Genomic DNA, 23,122 nt, shown 5'->3' with positions numbered 1-23,122 from the left:
GCCATCAGCAGCCACATACCTGCAAGTCTCAGCTGCTTTGTAGTTAAGCTTGAGCTCAACAAGTGCTGAAAACCACTGGTGGGTACTGGTGATACTGGTGTTTGTCCCCCCCTTCAAGCCATTTCTCATCTCATACTTTGTGCTCAGGCTGTGCACAATCATGCTGCCCAGCAGCAAGGGACAGGGAAGTGCCGCGTGCTGCACAAGCAGAAGAAGGGAGATAGGTGAAAGTGCTGCAGAAGAGCTTCCTTCCAGATTGCTTCCAGATGTGCAGGTCTCTTCTGTCCGCTTCATTGTTTGGTAGCAGGGAGGAGACCAGGTTACCAGTCTGCAGGCAACTAGAGACATCATCATGGTTCTCCTCCCACCCACAGTATGGGTGTCACTCCAGTGTCCCTCAGCTCCATGGCACAGGAGAAGCTACTCTGGGGAGGGGTAAGCAGACGCTGATCCATCTGGCCTGAGCAATGGGGATCCTTGCTGCTGAGTCACGTGTGTATTTTTCCTCCCAGATAGCACACCCGTGGTCAGGGCTCTGGGTCAGGGCAGAGCATGTCTGACTGCCCTGCAGGATTCAGCTCAAGTGCTGAGCACAAAGCTTGAAAAACGGGGAGAACAAAATCAAAAGGAGGGCGAAACTGATGTTTCCATTAACTGGAGAGAGGCCTCGTACTTAGAGAATGTGACAGGCCTGCACTGAGTATGAGGATGATTGTAATACCTCTAATGTTTGCTTTGTGTGTTTGGATTGCAAGCTCTTTGGCCCAAGTACTGTGTCTCATCATGTATTTACTCAGATCCCAGCACAGCGGGTCACTGGTCTCAGTAGGGGCCTCCAATCTCAAGTGATAATAATGAACTGGCTTTCTTCTAAGTGTTATTTACCCAAACAATACTGTGTTCCATTGTGCAGCATTGTTTTTATTAATATTTTTTTTCAGTTCAAATGAAATAAAAATGTTGTCCACCCAAACACTGAGGAACAATATGAGTGCTCATCTCCTGCTGGGAAATAAAAATTCAAGAGTTTGGAATACCAGTGCTTCCTGCCCCCTTTAGTCACTTTGAGGACTTGTGTCTGATGATAAAATGCTTTAAATCCATTTTAAACCTTGTCCGGGCTGGCATTCCCTGTCTGGATCTTAGCAACACAACAAAGCTTGCTTTGAAAATCTCTAAGAGAGGCAACCCCCAGTTCATGTAGTTGATACTTATGTGAAGAAGCCCAATTTATTTGTATAACAGCTGCTTGAATGCACATTTGCAGAATCTATCCCTGCATCTTCTAAAACATGATTTAACTTCAAAGCTGAAGAAGTCTTTAGGAAGACTGCAAACCAACCTGTTCTTTTGAACTAGAAGTTACATATTATTTAAGGAAAAAACCCAGAAGACAACCCAGAATCTCTCCATGAAACTCATTTTATTGGAAGCAAAGATTTTTTTTTCCATGCATTTGTGTGTGAAAGGTCTGTATATTTTCTTCTGTTCTGCTGAATAGCATTATTAGAAGTTGATTGTGCGTGTAGCTATGTGCAAGAGCTCTCTCTTTAGTAAGGTGAGATGCTAGGAAAGGCATTTGGGGTCTTATCTGATTGTTTTGCAAAGCATACAAACAGAGTTACTCTCAACCCAAACTACATGATGAAAAGTGAATGCTTCTACTTTAAAAATGTAGATCAGCAATGATGCCTTCAGCATGAAACCGCCCGATGTAGCCAAGGCATAATTTTATTATCCCAGATGAAAGACAAATATGACCTCATTGTGTTTTGTATGAAAAACATTATTTTGAGTCTGTCTGGTTCCCGCAAGCTTGCTGGGCTGTGTTATTCGGTAATGTTTGGCATATGATAACTTTTTCTGAGGCTGGTGTGCAGAAAGAAAGAAAATAAGGCCAGGTTGGAGCTGCCATCTATTTCCATGGTTTTATTCTTGCCCTTTGAGTTCTTTGTCAGACAGTTGCAGTCTCCTACAGTACAACTCCAGTTGTTTTGTGTAAGCGCATCCCAGCTACAGTGTCAGTTCTCTTCCAGAGTGCTAAAAGACGTAGGTTGTGTTTAAAGGCTAGAAAGGTCTGGCCTTAGCTGCTGGGACACTGGCTTTTCCTTCTTTGATCTATTATAAGAGGTGATATTCTTTAAATCAGTTATCTTAATGAGAGCAAACTTGCCAGCACTGACAACAGAGCATTTTCTTAGGCAGATCTACACAGATGTGTGAGCAGCCCCACACACATCCTTCTCTATTCGGGTTGCCTGGGCATAAACCACCCCAGGCAAGGAGCTTTGTCACTGCAAGAGTCTGGTGCAGGTTTATGTGCCCTGCTACAAAGGTGCATTAATTCCCTGCAGGAACTGGGCTGCAGGGGACGTGGCTGATGCCCCACCAGCTCGGTGCAGTCACGGGCCCCGCAACTCTCTGCAGGACCAGGCAGGCAGGCGTGTGTCCTGCCCTGAGCTCTCGGAGAGGCTGCGGAGCGCTAAACAGCTCTTCGTCTTCACAGCCCGCTCTCTGCTAGGGTTGTGGGAACTGGAGTTTTCAGCAAGGGTGAAACATGAATATTACTATGTTCACTTCCATTTGGGGGTGAAAACGGAAAGTAGAAGTGAAATAGATGAAGCTCACAGATTTAGGGGAAAAGTGATTTCTAAATTACAACTTCATTGCTCTGATAATTCCATAAATAACATTTTTTTCAAGGCTGATGTTTCATTTTGGTATTTTAGAATGGAATTGTCATGTTTGCCCTCTCAGTTTGGGAATCCTTGAAGTTTTTTCTATTTTTTCCTTTTTGTTTCTTCTTGGAAACAATTGTAATGAAGTAGGAAAACTCAGTTTTCATCTACTTTTAGTGTTTTCCAAATAGAAAATATAAGACCAAAATTACAAGAGATTGAATTGAAAGGCAAACTCCCCTGCAAACACATTCGCTTTTGCTCCACTGTTCTGTTTCCTTGTTTACTGTAAAAAAGAAGTGAAAAATGTATTTCCTTACACTTTCTTGAGCTTCACTGAAAAGGAGGGATAAAGAAAGAAAAACAAGTGCACAAATGATTTCCAAAAATAATTACATTGAATACAAAGTGTAAGATCCATTTTTTAATTCAGCAATGTTTAGGTTTCTGTAATATATTTGGAAATACCCATATTTTTTAAAGCATCTGTTTTGATTTACCTGTTACTTCCAGTTCAAATTTTTTAAGTAGCTCTACTTGAGTCAGTTGAGTGAAGAACCTCTAGAAGAAGAAAAAAAAATATATATGCACTTAATGAGCAACAAAGTTAGTGATCTGTAGCAATTACCCAAGTGAGTAATTTTGTTTCATTAATGCACCCTAAAGCACCAAGCTGTTTTGTCAATGGGCACTGCAGGGCCATTGCAATGCTCAAAGAGACAGTTATGTTCCCAACTGTGGTGTAAGGGATAGGTTTACCAACAAGGAGGGAGAGAGAAAGTAGCTTAGCATAAGAAGAAAATTAAAGATCATCTATTATTGTCACGGAAGCCAATGGCAATACTTGTAAAGACTCTAGCAGAGCAGGGACACACATCAGTTTTTTCTGGCTTTTCCAACTTCCAGTTTCTTGGTTACTGTGTTTTTTTAAGAGGGCATCTTGATGCACATAGCATCTCAGTTTGAAAGGGGAAGGAGTCATGTACCTGGCTTACTTGAATCCTTGTCAGAGGAAAGTAGAAAAGCAGATGGCAGAAACAAAGGCAAAGCTGTATTGTAACTTCTAGGCATCTCTGGATCACTCAATATGGGACACACACGGTGTATGATATATTAAGGTGAAGTATTGAATATCCATAAAGGACTACTAGCAAATGGTGTCAATTTTCAAACACTTTGCTTTGTCAGCTTCACAAATTTAAAATCAATCATCAAAAAGTCTCTGTATAGATCAGCTGAAGAGACATAAAACCTTATGGTTATCTCCCTGACAAAAAAGTTGAAATTAAAGATGGGTTTATAAAGACTCAGACTGGCAGAATTCTGTAGTGCTAAAAACTGGGGTCATCCAACCTCTCAGTTTAGAAATAAACACTGAGGAAAAACAATGACATCCAGTACACTGCTAATAAATACATCTTGGAGGACAGTTGAACACGCAGAAAAATAGATTTCACAGAGCGGCTTATTTTCAGCATGAATGCCATTTTCTCACTGCATTATCATAAACATGAGAGAAAAAAACAGTTATAAATAAAAAATTCTTGGGCAGTCCCTGGAGACTTGTCAAAAATATGTAGGTTTTGTATGCCACAGTGTAAAAGTATTCATTAAAATTAATTTTTAAAATGCCCTGTCCAATATTTGTTGCCTGATGTCCTTCCTTTGATCATAAATTATAAATGAACTGGCAAAAAATGAAGAAACCATGATTCCATTAATGAATTATTTAAGTGTGATTGTTAGTTTTCGCAATCATTGGGCTAATAAGCTCAGGCTTATGACACTGAAGTGTTTCTCATTTGAGGGTGATGATGATGGCAATGTTATTAACACCATTATCAGTGTGTCCCGTGAAGCGTAAACCCAACCGGCTCCTTCGGTGGCTACGTGGTGGCATGGCCGCTGGAGCTTTCATTGGGTCTGTACTGCAGGAGAGGGAGTTGACACTGAGGAAAGTCGGTGTGAACGGGGTTCGCTGGGTGGCTCCCCTCAAGGCAACACTTTAAAAAAGACAAGCAGCATACTGACACAAGAGGATCTTCTCCCCACAGCAGCCTGCCGGTGCCGGCGGCACATGCAACTGGCTTGGCCCATTCCAGCGGTGGCTCCGGGAGCTCCAGCGAGTCCGAGAGCAGCTCCGAGTCCGACTCCGACAGCGAGAGCAGCTCCAGTGACAGCGAGTGCAATGAGGAGTCACGCAGTGCCACGCCAGAGGTAAAGCCACACTCGGCTCCTCCCCAGTAGGGTCTTGGAAGGGGGAAGCGTGAAGGAGAGTGAAATCCCTCTCCCTGTTAGGAAAGTTGGAGTTCTGTGCTGTGTGATGCTGTCAACTTTTTTCTCCCCTTACAGTTTTATGAGTATGACCCACATACTCATTCTAGCTTTTGGAAGAATCCTTCTGGCCTACATTTGAATTGCTTTAAAGAAATATTTAGATTTTTGCCAGTAGCTAGAGAAGATTTTATTGACACAGTATTCAGCTGGGACTAAGGAAAGGCAACATGACAAAACTAAGTCTTCAGGGACCAGCTAAACTTTTTAGTTGTATTAAATTTCTCCAGGGCCACATTGTAAACCAGATAAGGAAGCCTAATTAACCATAAATACTCCATAAATACTCCCATAAAACTAGCAGTCACCACTAGTTGACTGAAATAAAAGGGTACGTTAAAAACATTCTCATTTAAAGGGAAAAGCATTGCTTCTGTCTGAGATTTGTTCATTGTTGTTCTTTAAACTGCAGCCTGAACCTCCCTCAACAAACAAATGGCAGCTGGATAAATGGCTAAATAAAGTGAACCCCCACAACAAGACCATCATCAACAATCAAAATGAGCCTCACAGCGAGCCCAGCTCCCAGGCCCAGAGCAACCAGCAGGCCGAAGGGCCAAACAAAGGGAAGCTCAACAGCAGCCTGCCCCCGACTGATTCCAAAGACCGGGCGATCCTTAGTCCCATCCGAGAGAAAGCCAAACCGCGGGTTGCCCAGAAAACCCCAGAGGCAAAAAGCTCCAAGCAGAAGTCACCAGCTCATAATGAGCCCACTTCACAAAGGACTACTGGGAAAAAGCAACCCAAAAAGGTAGAAAGGACTTCCAGTGTAGAAGAGTATAACTGGCCCAAACCAAATAATACCAGCAACACTCCCAAAGAAAAAGACACACAGGAACCCCCTGAGCAGCCAAAGGTTCGAACTAAAGCAGCAGTTGGGAAGACCGCTCCAAGGAAAGAACCACGAACTAGCACAGGTCTCACTTCAGAGAAGAAAAAGTACAGAGGCCCCAGCAAAATTGTCCCTAAGTCCCGGGAATTCATTGAAACAGATTCATCTACTTCTGACTCAAATACAGACCAGGAGGAGAGCTTGCAGGCTAAGGTGTTGCCAGCTTGCACTGGGTCTGGCAATGGCGTCAAAGTGAAGGACTCTGGCAGTAACATCCTCAGCGTAAGTAGTTTAACTAGCAATGGCAGCAACACATCCATTGACCAGACCAGCAATGACTTGGAGGAGCAGCTCTTTTCTCCTATCCCAATCGTACAAAATGAACTTCTGTCCCCACTGAGAGAATACGAAGAACTCAAATCTCTGTGGGTGAAAATAGACCTTAGTTTACTCTCTAGGATACCTGGACAAGAGCCTTTTGAGACCACGTCTGTGAAAAGCGAACCGAGAGAGGCAAATGTGAAACACAGGCGACCGTCTCGAGAGTCTCCTACCCCAGCAGCTGAAAAACCATCCACAAAATCCAAAAGGAAACACAAGGTAAGTCATTTTCATCGTTCAGAGGAAAACACTGAATTTCTGTGCATCCTCGAGGTCAGGACTGCAGTCAATGATTCCTCACTGCACCCGCAGCAGGGCTGTAAGGAGGCATCATAACGCTAAGGCTTTGTTGTTTTTACAAAGGACATACATTTACAAGTACATTACAAATTAATATCAGAAACTAGTAAAAAACAAACTCCAGCTGACAAAATCAATGAACAATGTATTTTTTTGAGATTTGTCTTACAAGCTTTTTCACTGTATTTGCTCACTTACTCATTAATTTCCAGTGTTCTGTAATCAGCAGAAAGATTCCCAATGATGAATTCATATTACTACGAGTTCAGCCATACTCAGAAAATATGACTTCCATTTGGAAGGCAGGGTTTTATTGTCTGCAGAATTAAGGCATTTTCACCACTGGCTTAAACAGGCATAGCTTCATTAAAGTCAATGGAATGGTGCTTGCTTATGCTCCTGGTGAATTTAGTCTTTATATTGTTTTCTTGCGTAAACAAATGTGATTCATAGAAATATCATTTGCTTAACTAGCTGCTTTCTCTACACAGCTACCTGAAAAAGCAAATATATTTTGACTTAAGGCATTATGTTTTATCATGTGTTTTATGTTATTTGTGCCCAAGGGTTTCCTATCTTGTGGGATATGACAGTGCACTTGAAACTAAATGTGTTTTCAGAAAAGAAACTGAAGTTTTATATCATAAATGAATTTTTGTAGTCAGTTTTTCCAGCTGAAATGTTTGTGCTCTGGTCTGTCCGTGAGAAGTCATCATAGTGTATTTTTTTTATGCCCCAAATTTTATAAATCATCGTGAATGTGGCTTCAGCTGTCTGTTCTAGTGGACTTCTTGAAATCCTGAGTTTGAGCAGTCCAGTGGTACGAGAGAGTTAATACAAGACAAAGACAGACAATGCCAGGCAGACACAGGGTCTGCACCCCTGCCTACATGAGTCACTGCACTGGCTCCTTCCCTGTTGAATTAAGTGGAAATAATCACATGAGTAAACTCAGCAGGTTTTTATTCAATTTATATTCTAGCTGTACACTAAAGGCAGAGATGTAAGAAGGAAGGAGAAGAGAAGAAAGAGGAAAGGGATGTATAAATGTCCATGCTTATGTGTATGTATATGTACACCAGGGTGTATATTAATTATACAAAAAACCTTCTTGCTAGGTAACTTAATGGAGTGTCAGTATGATGGAGAAGGAATCTTGGCTAAAACACGAGCATAGTATTGGCAGCTAAACTGAAGGATCCCAGGAAAAAAAAGGGGGGCGGGGGCAGTATATGAACGTTGGAACCTCATAATTTCATTAGCTGGGACTTTGAATCAGAAAGTAACAAAATGAGGAATCTCACTCTGGGGCTGTACAAACATAAGCTGCGCTCTGAAACAGCCCGTTCAGTTGCTGTATGATTGTTCACTGCTACCCAAGGGGAAACAAACCAATTAGGATGACTTGAGGGTATATCAACAGTTGAAACAGGGTAGGGAGAGCCTGATTTGTGTTTCTAAATCATGCTATTAAAAGATTTATTTTAGCCATCTACTAGTGGGCTTGAAGGCTGATATGAAGGTTCCAGTGACAGAGCAGTAATCAGCTTTGCTTGTATCATCTTAGTTCAGGCACAAAAGTCATGCATCAGGGAATCTTTCAAAGCAAATTTTAAACCAGCTATTGCTGTTAATGACTACCCCAGCTCAGTCCTGTAGTCTTTTAGTCCTGTGAGGAATACTTACTCAGGGAAGTTTTCCCATCAACTTCCATTAAGTCAATGAGTAAAAGCTATTTACTTGAGTAAGATTAGGTGCTATCAAGTCATTCCATCTGAATTATTAATTAAATTCCAGTGCACTACAGAAGATAACTACAGCACATGAGGCATTTTGCTTCCTAATTATCTGGCTATGTCACTTGTTATATAACTTCATGTCATGTGTTTGTAGCACGTTTAGTCCTGATTTCAGGTGACTTTCACTTCTCTTAGACTAGTATTTTAACTGCTGCTACCGTAAAGGAAATACACTGAGATTCCTGAGCTCCTCTTAATGGCAAGTGAAATTGTGCATAGATGCTGGATCTTTCAAGCTCTACCTTTTTTGTTAAAGCAGACAGAAAGCCTGGATACCTTTGTTGAAAGCAAGAAGCAGCGCCTGGAGGACCCTTCAGCTTCATGCCTGCTCCCACCTTGTATCTCTCCGATACCGAATCACAGATTAACCAGCACTAAAGAGTAAGTTCTTTTTTTTTCACATAACATTCATGAGGGATTTCGCAGTACAGTTCTACAAATGTCTTTGCTGTAGAGCCAGATGGGCTTTACAGCCCATAAGCATAAATGACCTGGCATTGCTATTCCCATCCATCAGGAAGAGGATCCACATGGTTTTGGATGAGATTCATTCATCCTTCTGATGGACTACAGGAATTCAGAGTGCCACCACAATCCTGGTGTACTCTTCTACCCCCATACTGCATCCTTTCAATGTTCTTTCTTGCCCGCATCATCCTTAACCTCTGTGGCCAGAGAATCCTACTAAAAGCGGGCTTTATTTGATTGCTTGGAATTTATTTTTTTAAATTGTTTTCGTAAGAGACAGTTCTTGGTTTTATTGAATGAAATAGTGACTTTGATGTTCACTTCACCAGCTCTTATTCTTTAACTGTGTATACAGCAATGCCAGGGGTGACAATCCTAAATGTTTCAGACATACGTGCTTGGTATTTCAGCAGACATATAATCAAACAGTTTGTGCATTTCAGAGTGTCTTTGAGGGATGGCTATAATGCTTGAGCAAACAGGTGCCACGTAAATAATTATTCTGATTAGTCTAATCACAAGATTAACATTCTATAAATAAGCAAAGAGTCCAATTCCCTTCTGTCATCAGTTTTGTGCTTTTACAGTTTTGAGATGAGGCACTTCTCTCTGCTAGGACAAGCAAAGAATCAAACCCGCAATGTGCTTCTGAAAACAATTTGACTGTGGTAGTACTTAAATTTAGATAAAGTTCAAAAATCATTTAGGAAATAGCACACAAATTTTAAAATCCATAAAGAAGGTTGGGCATCATTTCATTTATACTGGTGTAATTATAGAGTAACTTCAGTCCTTGAACTAACCACTTATTCTACCCCTGAGAAAATCAGAGTTGGAGTCTGGAAAAGGCAGATGGGTTGAAAGTTACAATGTGATCTGTAACATGTTGCACATTTGATAAACATCATGATGGGTGTTGCCTGATTGTCATTGCTAGAAATACAATGAGCAGAGATATATTGCAGAGGGAATCAAGGATTATCCACCCCAACACCTCCACAATCCATTAAAAAAATCTTTCTATTCTTGCCGCCAGCAAGCCCTAAGGATCCACCCCCAACCTGATGTTTCTTAATTTGAGCTTGTTTTCCAGGTCATTAATTTGATTCCTTGGAGCTTTCAAGCCTTTAGTATTCTCTGTTAAAATATAATTGTGTCCATCAATAGTTATTTCCATATGCTAGCTTTTCCTCTGGTCTGCCTCAAGTTTTGAAACACAATTTTCTGACTTCTTTTCCACTGCAGTGATTGGGACCTGGATCACACTGCATTTGTTATTAGTGTCTTCTGAGTTTGCTTGAAACAAATGTAATATCGTTCGATAATTCAGGTCTTCAACTCCCAGAGTTGTGCAACTGAATATAGATCAACGTATTTCCCAAAAGATGAGGGAGCTGGCTGAACTGTGTGACGACAAGTTTCTGGAGAGCCCCAGACTGTTTTTAAGCAGTCAGGAGTGGTTCTGTTCTCCAGAGGGTTAAGTAGAGTTTTAAGGAGAGGCAGACAAAAGGGGAAGGTGAAAGTACACTGTTCAAGGGCATGGGGGAAAATAACACTTCAGTGGTAAAAGGTTGAAAGACAGGCTTTGCCATTTGCTCCTTTATTCCCAAAGGTTCTACGTTTTCTTTCAGAACTCCTAAGTCTCTGCGCAAGGACTTTGAGAAATGAGGGTGATTCAGCTACAGGTGTGATGATGAGGTTCACCCATTAAGAAGGTGTTACGTCCCATGGTGGATGCTCTCACTCGGGAGGAACCTTAGGTCTCTCCCATTAGAACTTGATCCCTGTGCCAACAAGCCAAGTTCCCCAAGGCAGACTTCAGAGGCTTTCCTTGGGCTTTTTTATAGATACAAGAGTCTTTTGACAGAAAGACCGTGATCTCTGGGCCAAAATTTGTAGGCATTCAGAAGTCTGGAGGAATCAGTGAAAGATAGGCCACACCTGTGCTTTTGCAGCTCCCACTGGCTGCCTATCTATGGTTTAGGCATTTGAATACATTTCTGTCATAATCTTTCCCTAAGTATATGGGCTCAATAAAGCAAGCAAAGATGCACAATTAATTTTTAAAGGGTTACATGTCTAATATGGGCAATTATATGCCTAATTTCCACAAGTTTCTATGACTACATGTACAATTTGAGTGTAGAAAATTCAAATGGTCAGTTGTGAATTTAAAAGCCATTTGCACAACCAAAGAGCCGGTTTGTATTATGTAGTCATTGCATAAGCAACTAGTTATCTCTCTCTGTTCCTTCCCTCACACATTCTGGGGCTGATGCCTTTTCCTAAATCTGACGTGACGCTTATAGTTATTCCAACTATTGCCACTGTATTTTCCTTATTTCTGATATTTTGTAGCAAATTAAGGAATAGATGATACTGTGTTTTGTCCAAGTAATTCATAGCAATACCTTGAAACACTGCTGTGAGGCTGGATTTTTGTCAGACCAGCTGCCCGCTTTGCAGCAGAGGATTATTTATGTATTTACTTGCTTGCCAGAGCAATTTTAATTTAAGCATTAATTGTATGTGCTGCTGAATACCATTTATATCTGAATACCTGATTGGTAGACCCAGTCCAGACAGAGCACTATTCACCAACATTTGGCAGTTTGTAACAACACAGAGAGTTATCTGCTGATGCAAACTGTGAGTCTGAATTTCAGACTAGACTCATACCAGTGAAACATGCCTGCCGTCTTCACAGGCACGCTAGAAGTCTGTCTGAGGCAAGCATTTCAGCCTGTTTTTCAGGATTTCCTGATCCCTTTTGTTTGACCTTTAGTTAAAGATGCACCTGTACTTGGCAACATATATTAGCCAATCCCTTGGGTAGTCACAACAGCATTCACTGGGGTTCGTTCACGGCAGAGGCAGCCTTCTACATCTATGACAATGACTTCAGCTTCATTCAGTTGCTGCCATATGGTCCAAGCTAATGCAGGAGTGACCTTTCCCTGCTAACCCCCTGCAGAAAATCAGATACACCGTCAATGTGCAGCATTTCATTGTGGACTGGGAGAGTAGAGGCAAAGGAAAGCCAAGTGAGTGCTATAGACAATGGCTTTGTCTCTCTAATAGGCCAGAGATACCACTGCATACCACAAGGAGTGGATAAAAAAAGGGCAAAGAAAGGCAGCTTGAAATGTGAGAGTAGATGGAAATTCTCTCTCCTTCACACACTGACCTCTTGTTGCCTGCTTGCTTGCTTTCTACCCTAAAAGAAACCAGGCTGAAAAAAAACCAGATGGGGAGCCTTCTCGTTCCTTGATAATTGGCCTTTTCAGACACAAAGATTAAACCCTGCAGCCACAAGACCATCAGTTCTGCTTGTATTTTTTCCTTGCACTTTTATTGTGTTTCTCCTTAGATTTTAAATATAGTTTAACTAACAATCATGTCAGCAAATTAAACCATTGAGTCTCGGTAATTATTGCAATAAATTCATTCAAAATTAGTGATTACTGCAATCAAAGACCAGTTTCTTAGCCCATTAACAGCCCAAAGCAAAGTGACAATCTGGTTAACTGCTGGTAACAACCTATTTCATGGAGGTTATTGTTAACATAAATGCTTTGGCGTAAATCTGAGGGAGGTAACATTGCTAAATAAATTATCAGCTTAATTCCTGCAAAAACTCATAGGAGTAAGTGGGCAATAGGGGAAAAAAAGAAAAAAAGGGAAAAAAAGGCAGAATTATAACCGTAAAGTATTACCTTTTTTTGTTTGTTTTAATTTGAGTTATGTAGAAAAAAAATACCCTCAAGTGCCTTTTTTCCTTTGTGGTTAAGTCTTGCCACCCACAGAATGACTTGTGTGCCAGAGCTGAGTAGCTGCATCTCTCTCTTGGTTTGCCCCATCTTATATTTGAGTCCAAAGATGAAGGGAACTGGTAAAGTTTTAAGTAGTGAAGTTTTAACCATGGTACCTGCAGCCACCTTAATTTTTTTCTTGTACTACTCTCTTAATCCCTCCACCTCTGTGTAGCAGCTGAGGAATGTTGCTTCGATCACTTTATATGTGCCTTGAATTTCCCCATGCAGTGGTATACTCTGTGCAAGTGCGAGAGTCCTGCATCAGCCCTGGAAATAGCCACAGATGTGCTGAGGAACCTCACTAGTGGTGCAGGGTCAGATCCTAAAGGAGGCTTGGCCAATGGCTCATGTTCAGTTTTTCTTCAGATGCTTCTGGGATAGATCTGCCAGACTCAGTTGCTCTTCCCTTTGCAAAGCTGTGCTAGGGAGAAAGAAGAGCTTCACACACCTCCATACACAGGGGCATGAAGAACCACTTCACTCTGTGCTCCCACCCATATATGCATGTTCAGGGTTCCCTGTGTAGGACACTGATTTGGGAGGCAGAGGGTTTGGATTCTGCTCCTGGGTATTTCATGAACCGTGTCTGCTTTGCCTCTGTACAATCCAGTAACACATGCACGCTTTCTTGGGGCAGTGCTTACCCTCCCTTGGAAAACTTTCCTCTGGAAAAAGTTCAGAGTGTTATTGTGCTATAGCTATGGTAACTTGTCTGAGTTCCAAAATGCCCTTTGGGTGTAAGAAAGCTAACAGATGGGGCTTTGAGTGAGAACTTTTGGGAGGACATGTTGCAGGACCACATGTGCACAAAATCAGTCTCCTCGAAGAACTGCCAGTCTCTTCCAGCCTGGTTGCTTTCCTTTGATCTTCTTCAGGCCCATGTGTTTTCTGAGCAGGACAGCATCCATACAAGTCCTACTGTAAGGCAGTATCAATTCTGTGCTCATTTTATTTCTTCAGTCTGAAGATCTTTAATATCAGAGAGTTTCAAATAAGTTATTTTTAACTCTGGTTCAGTCAAATTAAAATAGCTTTGAGTAGAAAAGCTATAAAACCTAAAACATGGGGAATTTTGTTTGATTTCACTCTGTGATTTCACAGATCAGCCAAAATATTTTTGTATCACCAAAGGCCAAAAGTAGGGGAATGACCAAAGCAGGTGTAGATATCGATACTGTTGGTGAAAGTGCAGAAGAGGCCAGACTGGAATGAGAGACCACTCCAAAATGAGGAGTAAGGAAACTTCGGTTGCCTTCTCCTCTTTCCCTGGTTACTTTAAGGCAAAGTAGATCTATAATTCCTGACACTGACCGAAAGTGACTGGGAATGAAACATAAATTCTTGTTGACTTAATTTGTTATTGAAATTTTAGTCAATAATCATGAAAAGTAAATGATTGTGTAGTGCCATATGAGATGTCTAACAAAAGATTAAAATTCAGGTTATCTTCATTGACTGAGCTAGGACAGTACCTAAAATAAAAATCTATGAGTAGATTAACATGTTAAACAGTCAGCATGGTGTTGGGTTTTGTTTTTTTCTTTTCTGATGGATTTGAGGGGAAAAAGGTCTAGCAGGTTTTTACTGTGTATCACAGCTGCCATTTCCAGCCAGCTAACAATTTCTGTACATAAAACAGACAATAGATTATCATATTACTTGAGCTTTCATGTCAAAACCACATTCATTTTCTGAATCACGTTCAATTCATCAACCAATATTTGCTCAAGGGCTTTTGCCAGCTACAATGTATCATTTTAATATAGTGTTGAACATTGGTTTTATTCTAGAGGTCAAATAATTATTATCATGTTATTGTTATGGTTATCATTTTGTAGTTGTTAGAAATTTTTTTTTTTTCCTTCACATGCCATGTGCTATTATGGTTTTTTTGCAAAGGTTGCTTATGTGGGCGCTAATCCACCTCTTAAAAAGATGCTTAATGTTAAACACGTAAATAGTCATACTTGATGTCAAAGGAACTAACCCGATGCATAAAACTTTCCAGCACTTTGCTGAGTCAGAACCTCTATGACCTCTCAAATGAAGACGGACTCAAATTAGCATTTAAATTGGGTGCAATTTGTACTAATGCACTGGAAGTTGTCCTCCAAAGCAGGACGTTTCTGCAGCCATTGAAAAGACAGAGGTAGCTCTTCTGTTTTCACTGCTTGTCCCCTTTTGACTTAGCTCCTAGGACACACGGACTGCAGGACATATTTAAGCGTAGAGCTGGCTTCTCAGTAAATAAAATGTAGAGCTTTGTGCTATGGAGGATTAACCAAGGTTCTTGAAATGCACCTGGTTCTTATCTGTGTCCCAGGAGCAGCGGTAGCTCAGTGAAGAAGGTGGCAAAGAAAAGAGAAGAGAAGCTGTTTCCTCCTCCATTATCCCCCCTCTTGGATGAGCCTGTGCACCGGCGGCACAGCAGTGACAACGGCTCCTTCAGCCAAGAGACCAACATCACAAACACCTCTCAGACCAGCAGCTCTTCCTCCTCTGTTTCTAAACACAGAAAGAATGAAAATAAATCCTCTTCTAACCCCAAAGGAATCTGTGTAAGTAACCGACCTCAGTTGCTGGAAGTGAACAAGATAAAATAAAATTAACTTGGCTTTGTTCTGTTTGATGTTTTTTCCTCCAGTATCTATTTTTAAATGCTTATGTAGCCCCACTCAAGAGCAGTGAGGAGTGGATCTTTGCAGAGCTGGGCATAAGCAACTCTTGCAAGTTCCATTTTTAGGTCAGCAGTAGGTATCTATTGGGCGCTGTGTATCACTCCCTAAAACACCCAGTCCCCGAGCCTTAGAGGAGGCTTTTGCAGCCACCAGCTAGCTGCAATTAATCCCTTAACTCTGTAGCTACAACACACAAGTTTTGAAAACAAAACTTCAAGAATTTTGGTGTCCATCACTTGAATAATTACCCCAAATTCTCAGCCAGAATTAAGCACTGTGGTTGTACTGAATATTGCGGCCTAAACTAACCAGACAATAAAAATCTAACAAAAAGCTACCTGTCCATAGCACACTCAACATGGAAATATCTTCTCTCAGGTTTGCAGGCTCCCAGCTTCCAGCAGTAAGGTTTATTCACACCTAATCTCCATGAATTACATATAAAAGCTTTTAGATACCTTGTAAATAGTTGGAGGCTTTTTCCCCCAAAAAACCATGATTCTGTTAGGGCCATCTCCCCATCAAAGGTTTTCACATAGGCAATTCTTTTTTGCTTGCTTTTCACCAGATTCAGATTTTTTTTACTGAAAATGCAGGAAAAAGAGCCAAAACTAGAAGCTGCATAGCAAATACACTAAAAAAAAGTAAAATTTCACATTAGTTTGTCATCCTCTTTTAGGTTGAACAGGGAAACTTCAAGTTTTTGGCCCATTTTAGAGAACAGTCCTCCCTCTACAGTTTCAAACATATTATTTAGTATCAAACTGTATCTTACTATCACTGTCAAAATTAAAAGACAAGAAGAAAATTCTGCCACAGAAAAGGACATGCATAGCCCCATTTTTCACAGTTCGCCGCTTTGTGGGAGGTTGTTACCCTGCACTGTAATAGTAAAACTCACAAGTTGCATTGGATCGTAGGTGACAAATCACTTCACCTTATTCATTCATCCCTGTTGCTTTCTGATATCATTGTGTCACTTCAAGCTGCGAGAGTAATACACACGCCTTCAACTGAAATCAATGCCAAAATGAACTGCATGTGTCAGCAAATAAACAATGCTGTGTAAACAGCAGGGCCACTTCCTCTCACTCCCAGCATCTCTAGTCAGATTTATCCTTGGTTTATCTGTTATCCTGATACATGAAATATTTGTCTTCTAAAATACGTTAGACTTCTTTCCTTAGTTCACTGGTTCATCTGTAATTTAGTTTATCTGGTGGTGGACCTAGCTTGCAAGTTGCAATTGCCTGATTTAAATGCCTCTGTTACGCTTCTGGTTTTAATCAATGCAAAATCACAACTTCTGCTTTCCATTTTTCTCTCTGTTTCGTGTTGCAATGGTGAGGAAAGTGTTCTTTGCTGAAATACGAGAAGACTATTCAGACGCCTTACAGTTAGCTAACAGTAATATAGAAAAAAAGGTTACATTAGCATGATACACCTTGAATGAAGTTGAGTTTACATCCAGCCCTTCCGCATTAGATTTCCCCACCCTTGCTTTAACCAGCGTCTCTAGTCAGTTACACTGCGGTATCCAGGCTAACTTCACCCGAGAGTGTAAGTTCCTGAGTTCAGGTGAGGGGTCAGAGGTAGAGTCATATTGCCTAATTAATCTAATAGGCTTACATTCTAAAGGACGGAAGGGTGGTTTTGTGAGGTAACCTGGACGTAGTTGGGTATATATGAGTGCTACTTTGTGCCTTAGCCTTTTGTTTGTTTGTTTGTTTGTTTGGGAGGGCGAGGGGGGGGATGTGAGCACTTACATTGTTGGAAGGTGTTTGTTTGAACTATGAAGAGTTAATAACAGTCCTTTTTTTCTAGGAGGAAGAATCTCACAATACACCAACAGCCAACACTCTTCTTGACACCAGCCACCTAGAAACAGACATCTGGTCTGCAATGCCAACACTTTCCAATGGGAATTCTGAGCCCAGAAGACCCAAAATAACATTTGATGATGTGTAAGTATTATTGGATCTCTGTGCTAGCTGCATGTTATGTGGTTGGGATTTTCATGCAGGCAGAGCTCCCAGTGAAAAAGAGTATCTTTGATTATAACACTAGCATTGGGCACCTGTGTGGATATTGCTGCACAAAGGCACACACAGTTTTAATCTTTACAAATGGACTGTTGTCACTGATTAATGAAGACTCTGTTGATAAATGTTTTCAGATCATGAATGTTGGTCCACGGTAATTCTTCTTCATTTTTTTATTTTAGCTCCTCTAATGGAAACTTCTTATACTTAATTAGTTTAAAATATTTTTTCTTTTCCTTTGTTCAGCACACATTAATGGGTCCTTTGGGTGGCCAGTTTCTACAGCTAGTTATTTTACATTCTGGTCACCCATCATATCTTTGCATACAGCAGCTTCAGATTAATATCAGGTTAAGATTTAAATAGATAAGTGGGTGTATGTGTCGAAATTGTTCTTGAAGCAGTCAGCAATTTTCTCAAACAATGTTTGTCCAACTGTATGAAAACAAAGACTTGAAATAATTGATTTTGTCTCTTCAGGCTTCACAATGCGGATTATTACATGCAAGAGGCTAAGAAGCTAAAGCATAAAGCAGATGCATTGGTAGGTTATCACAGAGTGGTTTTGTCTCTTTCCACTATGGAGCTGGGTGTTACAAACACGTACATTCTCAGAAACCATCAGAAACCCTGCTATTGACTACAGTGGGGCTTCAGATTGTACTCCATAAACACACTGTTCACAACAAGTCAAACCCTGAGCAGCATTCCTAGCCTTTAACAATTTGTTCCCAAAAAAGAAGCTCCTTACAATAGCTGGTATCTCTTCTGAGGAGGAGTAACAGTCATGCTGTTTATGAAGGATGTAAGATAATTTTGTGAAAAATGATGTGTATTTGAAATCTGTTTTCCTATTCATTTTGAGCCTAAAACAAAAGTGTTGAAATATTCCATAACAGGAAGTTAAAAAAGGCAAATCACCCTTCACCCCATTATCATGTGGTAAAACTGTTTGATATTTCCAACCCAATTGTTTAAAATTTGCAACAATTGATTTTTAAATAGTACATTCAATTTTATTGCATGCTTTTAGGCTGGTAAATAACGTCTCAACACACTTCTTCCCAAAAAATCTTGCAATGAGGTAGTTCAATGCTGGGAAAGCTTTTTCTCTCGTTTTACCCCAGATGAAATTCCAGTAAGATTGACCTAATTTTGCAGAGTGTTTTGATTTTGATAAAACTACTTAATCTGGCCAATTATGCTCTATCATAGTTTGTTCAATCCAAGCTATTGCTAGCACTGAAGTGTCTTTAATAGCCATTTGCTTTGTAGGTAGGGACTTTGCTCTTGTATGCTACGTAGAGTGCAGAACAGCAGCTCATTTAGGCAGGCCTAGTGGAACTTGACTCCTCTATTTATTTAAACTAAGATGTCTAAAATGGAGTGTGGCCATTCACTTTGCCTCTCAAAATCACAGCTGAAAAAGAACTGGGTGATTATTCACCTCTTGCTTTATTATTTGTGGGGTTTTGCATGCATATTGTATCATTCCACATCAGAAATTTTGTGCTTGGAAATAAGCGTTTGTCCAAAAAAAACCCCCAAAAGAATCACATGCTATGTTTTTAAAAAACAAAACAAACAAAGTAATAAAAAAAAAAGGCTTTCGCTCTGCTGTCAGTGAGCTGAAGGGGATTTGACATGTCAAGCTGCCTGCTTCAGCTCCCCGGGCTCCCTTTTGACTTGGGGCACAGTGTTACCAAGTGTGTTTTCTGTGGGAGGTGGGTTCAGGATTTTGGCAACCTGCCGTGACTGTAAGTTAGCAGTCGTCCCTCCCGACCTGCCCGTTTACAGGAGGTGCCCTGCACTGGTTCCTACAGCCCAACTCAGCAGAGCTTGTTCAGCCAGAGCCCTGACATCTGCACGCAGGAAAGGCTGGCAGAAGCAGACTGACAACACCTCCCACAGCTGATTGACCTTTAAAAAAAATACACGTGCTTCTGGCACAGGGATGCCTGCTCCATGCTAGCAAATATTTACAGGCTCAGGCTCCCGATGATCTCAACATGCTATGTCAATTCACTTCCCTCTACAGCCTGATTCACTCAGAAAGTGTTGACCTGTCTCCCGTCCTCTTACCTTTGACTATGCCTTGCGGAATCAGGGGTGTTTCTCAAGCAGAACTAAGAGGAGCAGGCACAGCACATCATGCTGCTGCCTGCAGGCAGGCCTTGCCTGTCACATGCAGTTTGACACCCCGAGTGCTCTTATGGGAATGTGAGGCCATCCACTACGATACAACTTGTTGGCAGACATAAATACCCATGAACAAAGTATCTGCTTTTTCTTTCCGCTATTTAGGTCTCAACTTTTTTTTTTTCCACCCAATACAGCTGCACGCAAATTATCTCCATGTAACACATTTGCTGTGCAATCCTGTAGTGTTAGTGGTCCTATGGAAACAATTGCTTCTGGTTACTTGGTGCTGACATGACAAAGCACACACAGCACTGAAAGATGTGTTGCAGTGGCTAGAAAGATAATGCATGTGACCTCAAAATGTGTCAGCAAATGTTAATGAGATTTGTGGCAATGCTGTTCCTGAGCTTGTACGGAAAATAGATTTCTGGTGAAGGGCAGGGCATTTCACATCTTATGGGAGCAACTCCATGAAAACCTATCGTTGTCTGGGACGGCAGTAAGGAATCAACTGATTTGGGTGCGCTGCTGCAGTGGCAACTGACGGTACCATACAGAAGAGATCTTGGAGACCTCGCTCTCTTCTCGGCTGAGCTGTGATGAGCTGGAGTAATTCCACCTGCTCCACTAGAGTCCGTGTGGAGCAAAGGGCAGGATCGGATCCCATTTCTGGCTCAAACTGTGTGTCTGTACTAAATCTGCTTGCAGCCAGATTCCTTTTTTTTTTATACCACAAAAAGTCATCTGTGGAAGTCTTGAAGCAAAGAATTTGAAGAATATGCTGAGAAGTGGCCATTGGAATAGAGAGAAAACATTTAGAAATATTTTCCCTTTTGTGATCATTCAGGTAATACCTATCAATTATACACAGGCTTTGTACATAATCAATGCACAAGAGCAGAACTTGAAATCAAAAGTATGCAGAGGGAACTAGTTACAAGGATTGCTTAGAAGTAGCCACAAAGGCAAGTAACTGTCACCTTGGACCAATACTAAATGTTCTGCTTAATATGTTGCTAGGATAGGCTTCCATTTTGTGAATGGAAAACATACGCAGATGCATCAAAAATATTTTGATAGAGACATACAAAGAAATTTTTAAATTATTTAAAGTATATTGGATCTCTTATATCAAATGCCACATTAGTAGAATTCTTACATCCAGCTATCAAAAATTGAAAATGTTAAATACTATTATAAAATACTTACTATAAAAATGTCATATATAATATTCATTACACATAAAAAAAGAAATCAGTATGTCTAAGTCAGTTTAATCACAACCATTATGAGGGCTAAAACCTTTTGCAATAAAATCCTAGTAAAATAAAATATTTAGCAGTGCTATATTTTCTCCTTTTTTTTTCCTACTCTTTCAGTCATCACATAAGTGATGAGATTTTTTTTTTGGTCAACAGTTAGCACAGAATGTGACATCTGACAAATGGCATGGAGTTGTTACTTAACCCTTGCATAGTGACATTCAAACTTAGTTCATATATCAAGGAGCAATATGGATTTGTTCAAACATGCTTAGTGTCCCTCATTGCCTGGGTAAATCCATGCATGTCAATGGACATGCATTGACTTTCCTCTGTGGAGCGTCTGGCCATATACTGCCTGAAAAGATTTGGTAAAAACATAGACCCTGCCTTAATAACTGAATGAATTCATTCTTAACTACCAGCATCACTTTACTTTTATCCTAATGCTAGTGTTGCTTTGTATTATGATCTGTCTACCTAGAAATTAAAGCTGAAGGATTTTCTTGATGGTGTCATTCCCATTTCAGCTGGAGAAGTTTGGCAAAGCAGTGAATTATGCTGATGCTGCCCTCTCCTTCATCGAGTGCGGAAATGCTATGGAGCGAGATCCATTAGAAGCTAAATCTCCATACACCATGTACTCAGAGACTGTGGAACTCATCAGGTTAATGTCCTTTCTGTGATCATTTTCATAATCTCATTTCAGTCATAATTAGAACCTGCTATGTTTTAAAAAATACCATTTCAACGTATTAATGATTTGTCCAAGGCATCTTCATCTCAGAAGTCATCATAATTAGTTCTTGCCATTTTATTAATGTCATGGAAAATTTATAATTGATGGACACTGCTTTTATAAATTATCCCCTTTAGAGGTTATAATGTGAGTGTTATAATTTGCAATATTCATAAAATTAAAATTGAAATGTAGTGGGTGGAAGTAAAGTATAGTAATTTCACTGTTTGGCAATGACACTTGTCTTTTAAAAGGTGTAGTTTTATAATTCAAAACATTAAAGTGAGTCTATCAGGATTTCTATTACAAACCCTGTTTTTAGACGTTTATAACTTGGCTGTTAAAAAAAAAAAAAAAGAGGCTCATAAGATCATAGCCAGAGAGGAAGCTTTCCGCATGTATTGTATAAAAAAGTACATTTTTTAATGTTAAAGGAATGTGAACCAGCTGAATTAGTTTTAATACAGTTTTGTAGACTCATGGGCTAGAACATGGATGAGAGCTCCTTTACTTACTAATAAAATGCCTGAACTATTAATTTAAAATCTGCTACTGTTCCTTATAGCTGTTTCATAGTGTTGGCTCCGTAGAAATAATGGTCTCCTGAGTAACTAGGGGCTTGTTTGCTTTATTTGCACAAATTATCAAAGTGAAATCAAGCAGGATTAAATTTACCTATAAGTAGAACACCAGGATTTTTCCTCTTCACTGTGATGCACCTTTGCTTTCCCCAGTGTATGCTGGGAATATCACCATTAATGTCAGTGTAATTACTGGCAGTTTACACAAGAGAAAGAAAAGGAGGCAAATCAGGCCTTAAATGTTTGGGGTTTAATATGACAAAGGTGTTTTTTTAACGTGCAGGATTTTAACATGCCAGATGACTAGCTAGTAGAGACTGCCAAAAATAGTGCATGTTTTACATTTTGAATAAGTAGGTATTTACATAATAAAATGTATCAAATCTTAAGAAGCTTTTACTCTCAGGTAAATAATATGCCTGCTAAATATTTAAAAACATGGTTTTACATTCTACACTTCATAAAGAGAAGAAAATCTAAAGAGATTACTCAACAAAAAAATGATGTTCACTCAACACTTAGGATCCAAGTTAAACGCTTGAGAGCAGGGAACTTAAGGAGCCGCCTACCCCTGCTCACTGTGCTGAAACAATTCCTGCACTCTGGGCAGTTCGGTACTTTGTGTCCTGAACTACACAGCTACAGTTGTATGGCAGGATAAATTGTATTTAAAGAAATATTCTTTAAAGAAGTAAGCGCTTCTTCATAGGAGCCTGCGTTTATTTTTCTTTTTTAAGAAATCCACACGGCACTGTTGAAAATGTTGTTCCTCAGTCCAGCAGTCTGTCTGTTCAGAAGCGAATGGACCAACAATCTTTGTTCATTCAAGAGTCACAACACACGCCCCACTTAACTCAGAGAGTGGCAGCTCTAGGAGTAGCTCACAAATGGGTGATAACCTGCAACTCCCCTCCACCCTCCACTGCTGGTGCTGGATGGAGTCAACTGAGCATGCGGCTGCACCTTGGAGCAACCGGCACCCATCAGCGTAGGCAGCCCCGCTGCCTCGCTCTTCCCAGCAGCTCCTGTATCAGCACAGTCCTGCTGCAGGCTACGGGACAGATAGACCTT

General features: G+C 40.5%; 1 protein-coding gene across 5 annotated transcripts in view; it reads left to right on the top strand.

The window, feature by feature from the left end:
- AFF2 (ALF transcription elongation factor 2) overlaps positions 1-23,122 on the top strand; it is a 455,820-nt gene that overhangs the window by 405,988 nt on the left and 26,710 nt on the right. For 3 of the 5 annotated variants that reach the window (XM_069811154.1, XM_069811150.1, XM_069811153.1), the window contains exons 10-16: positions 4,733-4,895; positions 5,425-6,444; positions 8,581-8,705; positions 14,931-15,165; positions 17,110-17,249; positions 17,808-17,871; positions 21,262-21,398. In XM_069811154.1, coding sequence (XP_069667255.1) covers positions 4,733-4,895; positions 5,425-6,444; positions 8,581-8,705; positions 14,931-15,165; positions 17,110-17,249; positions 17,808-17,871; positions 21,262-21,398 — 1,884 coding nt within the window. The remainder of the gene's footprint in view (positions 1-4,732; positions 4,896-5,424; positions 6,445-8,580; positions 8,706-14,930; positions 15,166-17,109; positions 17,250-17,807; positions 17,872-21,261; positions 21,399-23,122) is intronic. The other 2 variants (XM_069811152.1, XM_069811151.1) reach the window with 2 other exon arrangements.

The sequence above is a fragment of the Haliaeetus albicilla genome, chromosome 23 (assembly GCF_947461875.1).
Source record: "Haliaeetus albicilla chromosome 23, bHalAlb1.1, whole genome shotgun sequence".
Lineage (NCBI taxonomy): Eukaryota > Metazoa > Chordata > Aves > Accipitriformes > Accipitridae > Haliaeetus > Haliaeetus albicilla.
The sequence above is the reverse complement of the archived record's forward strand: the minus strand, read 5'-3'. Positions and strand labels throughout refer to the sequence as shown.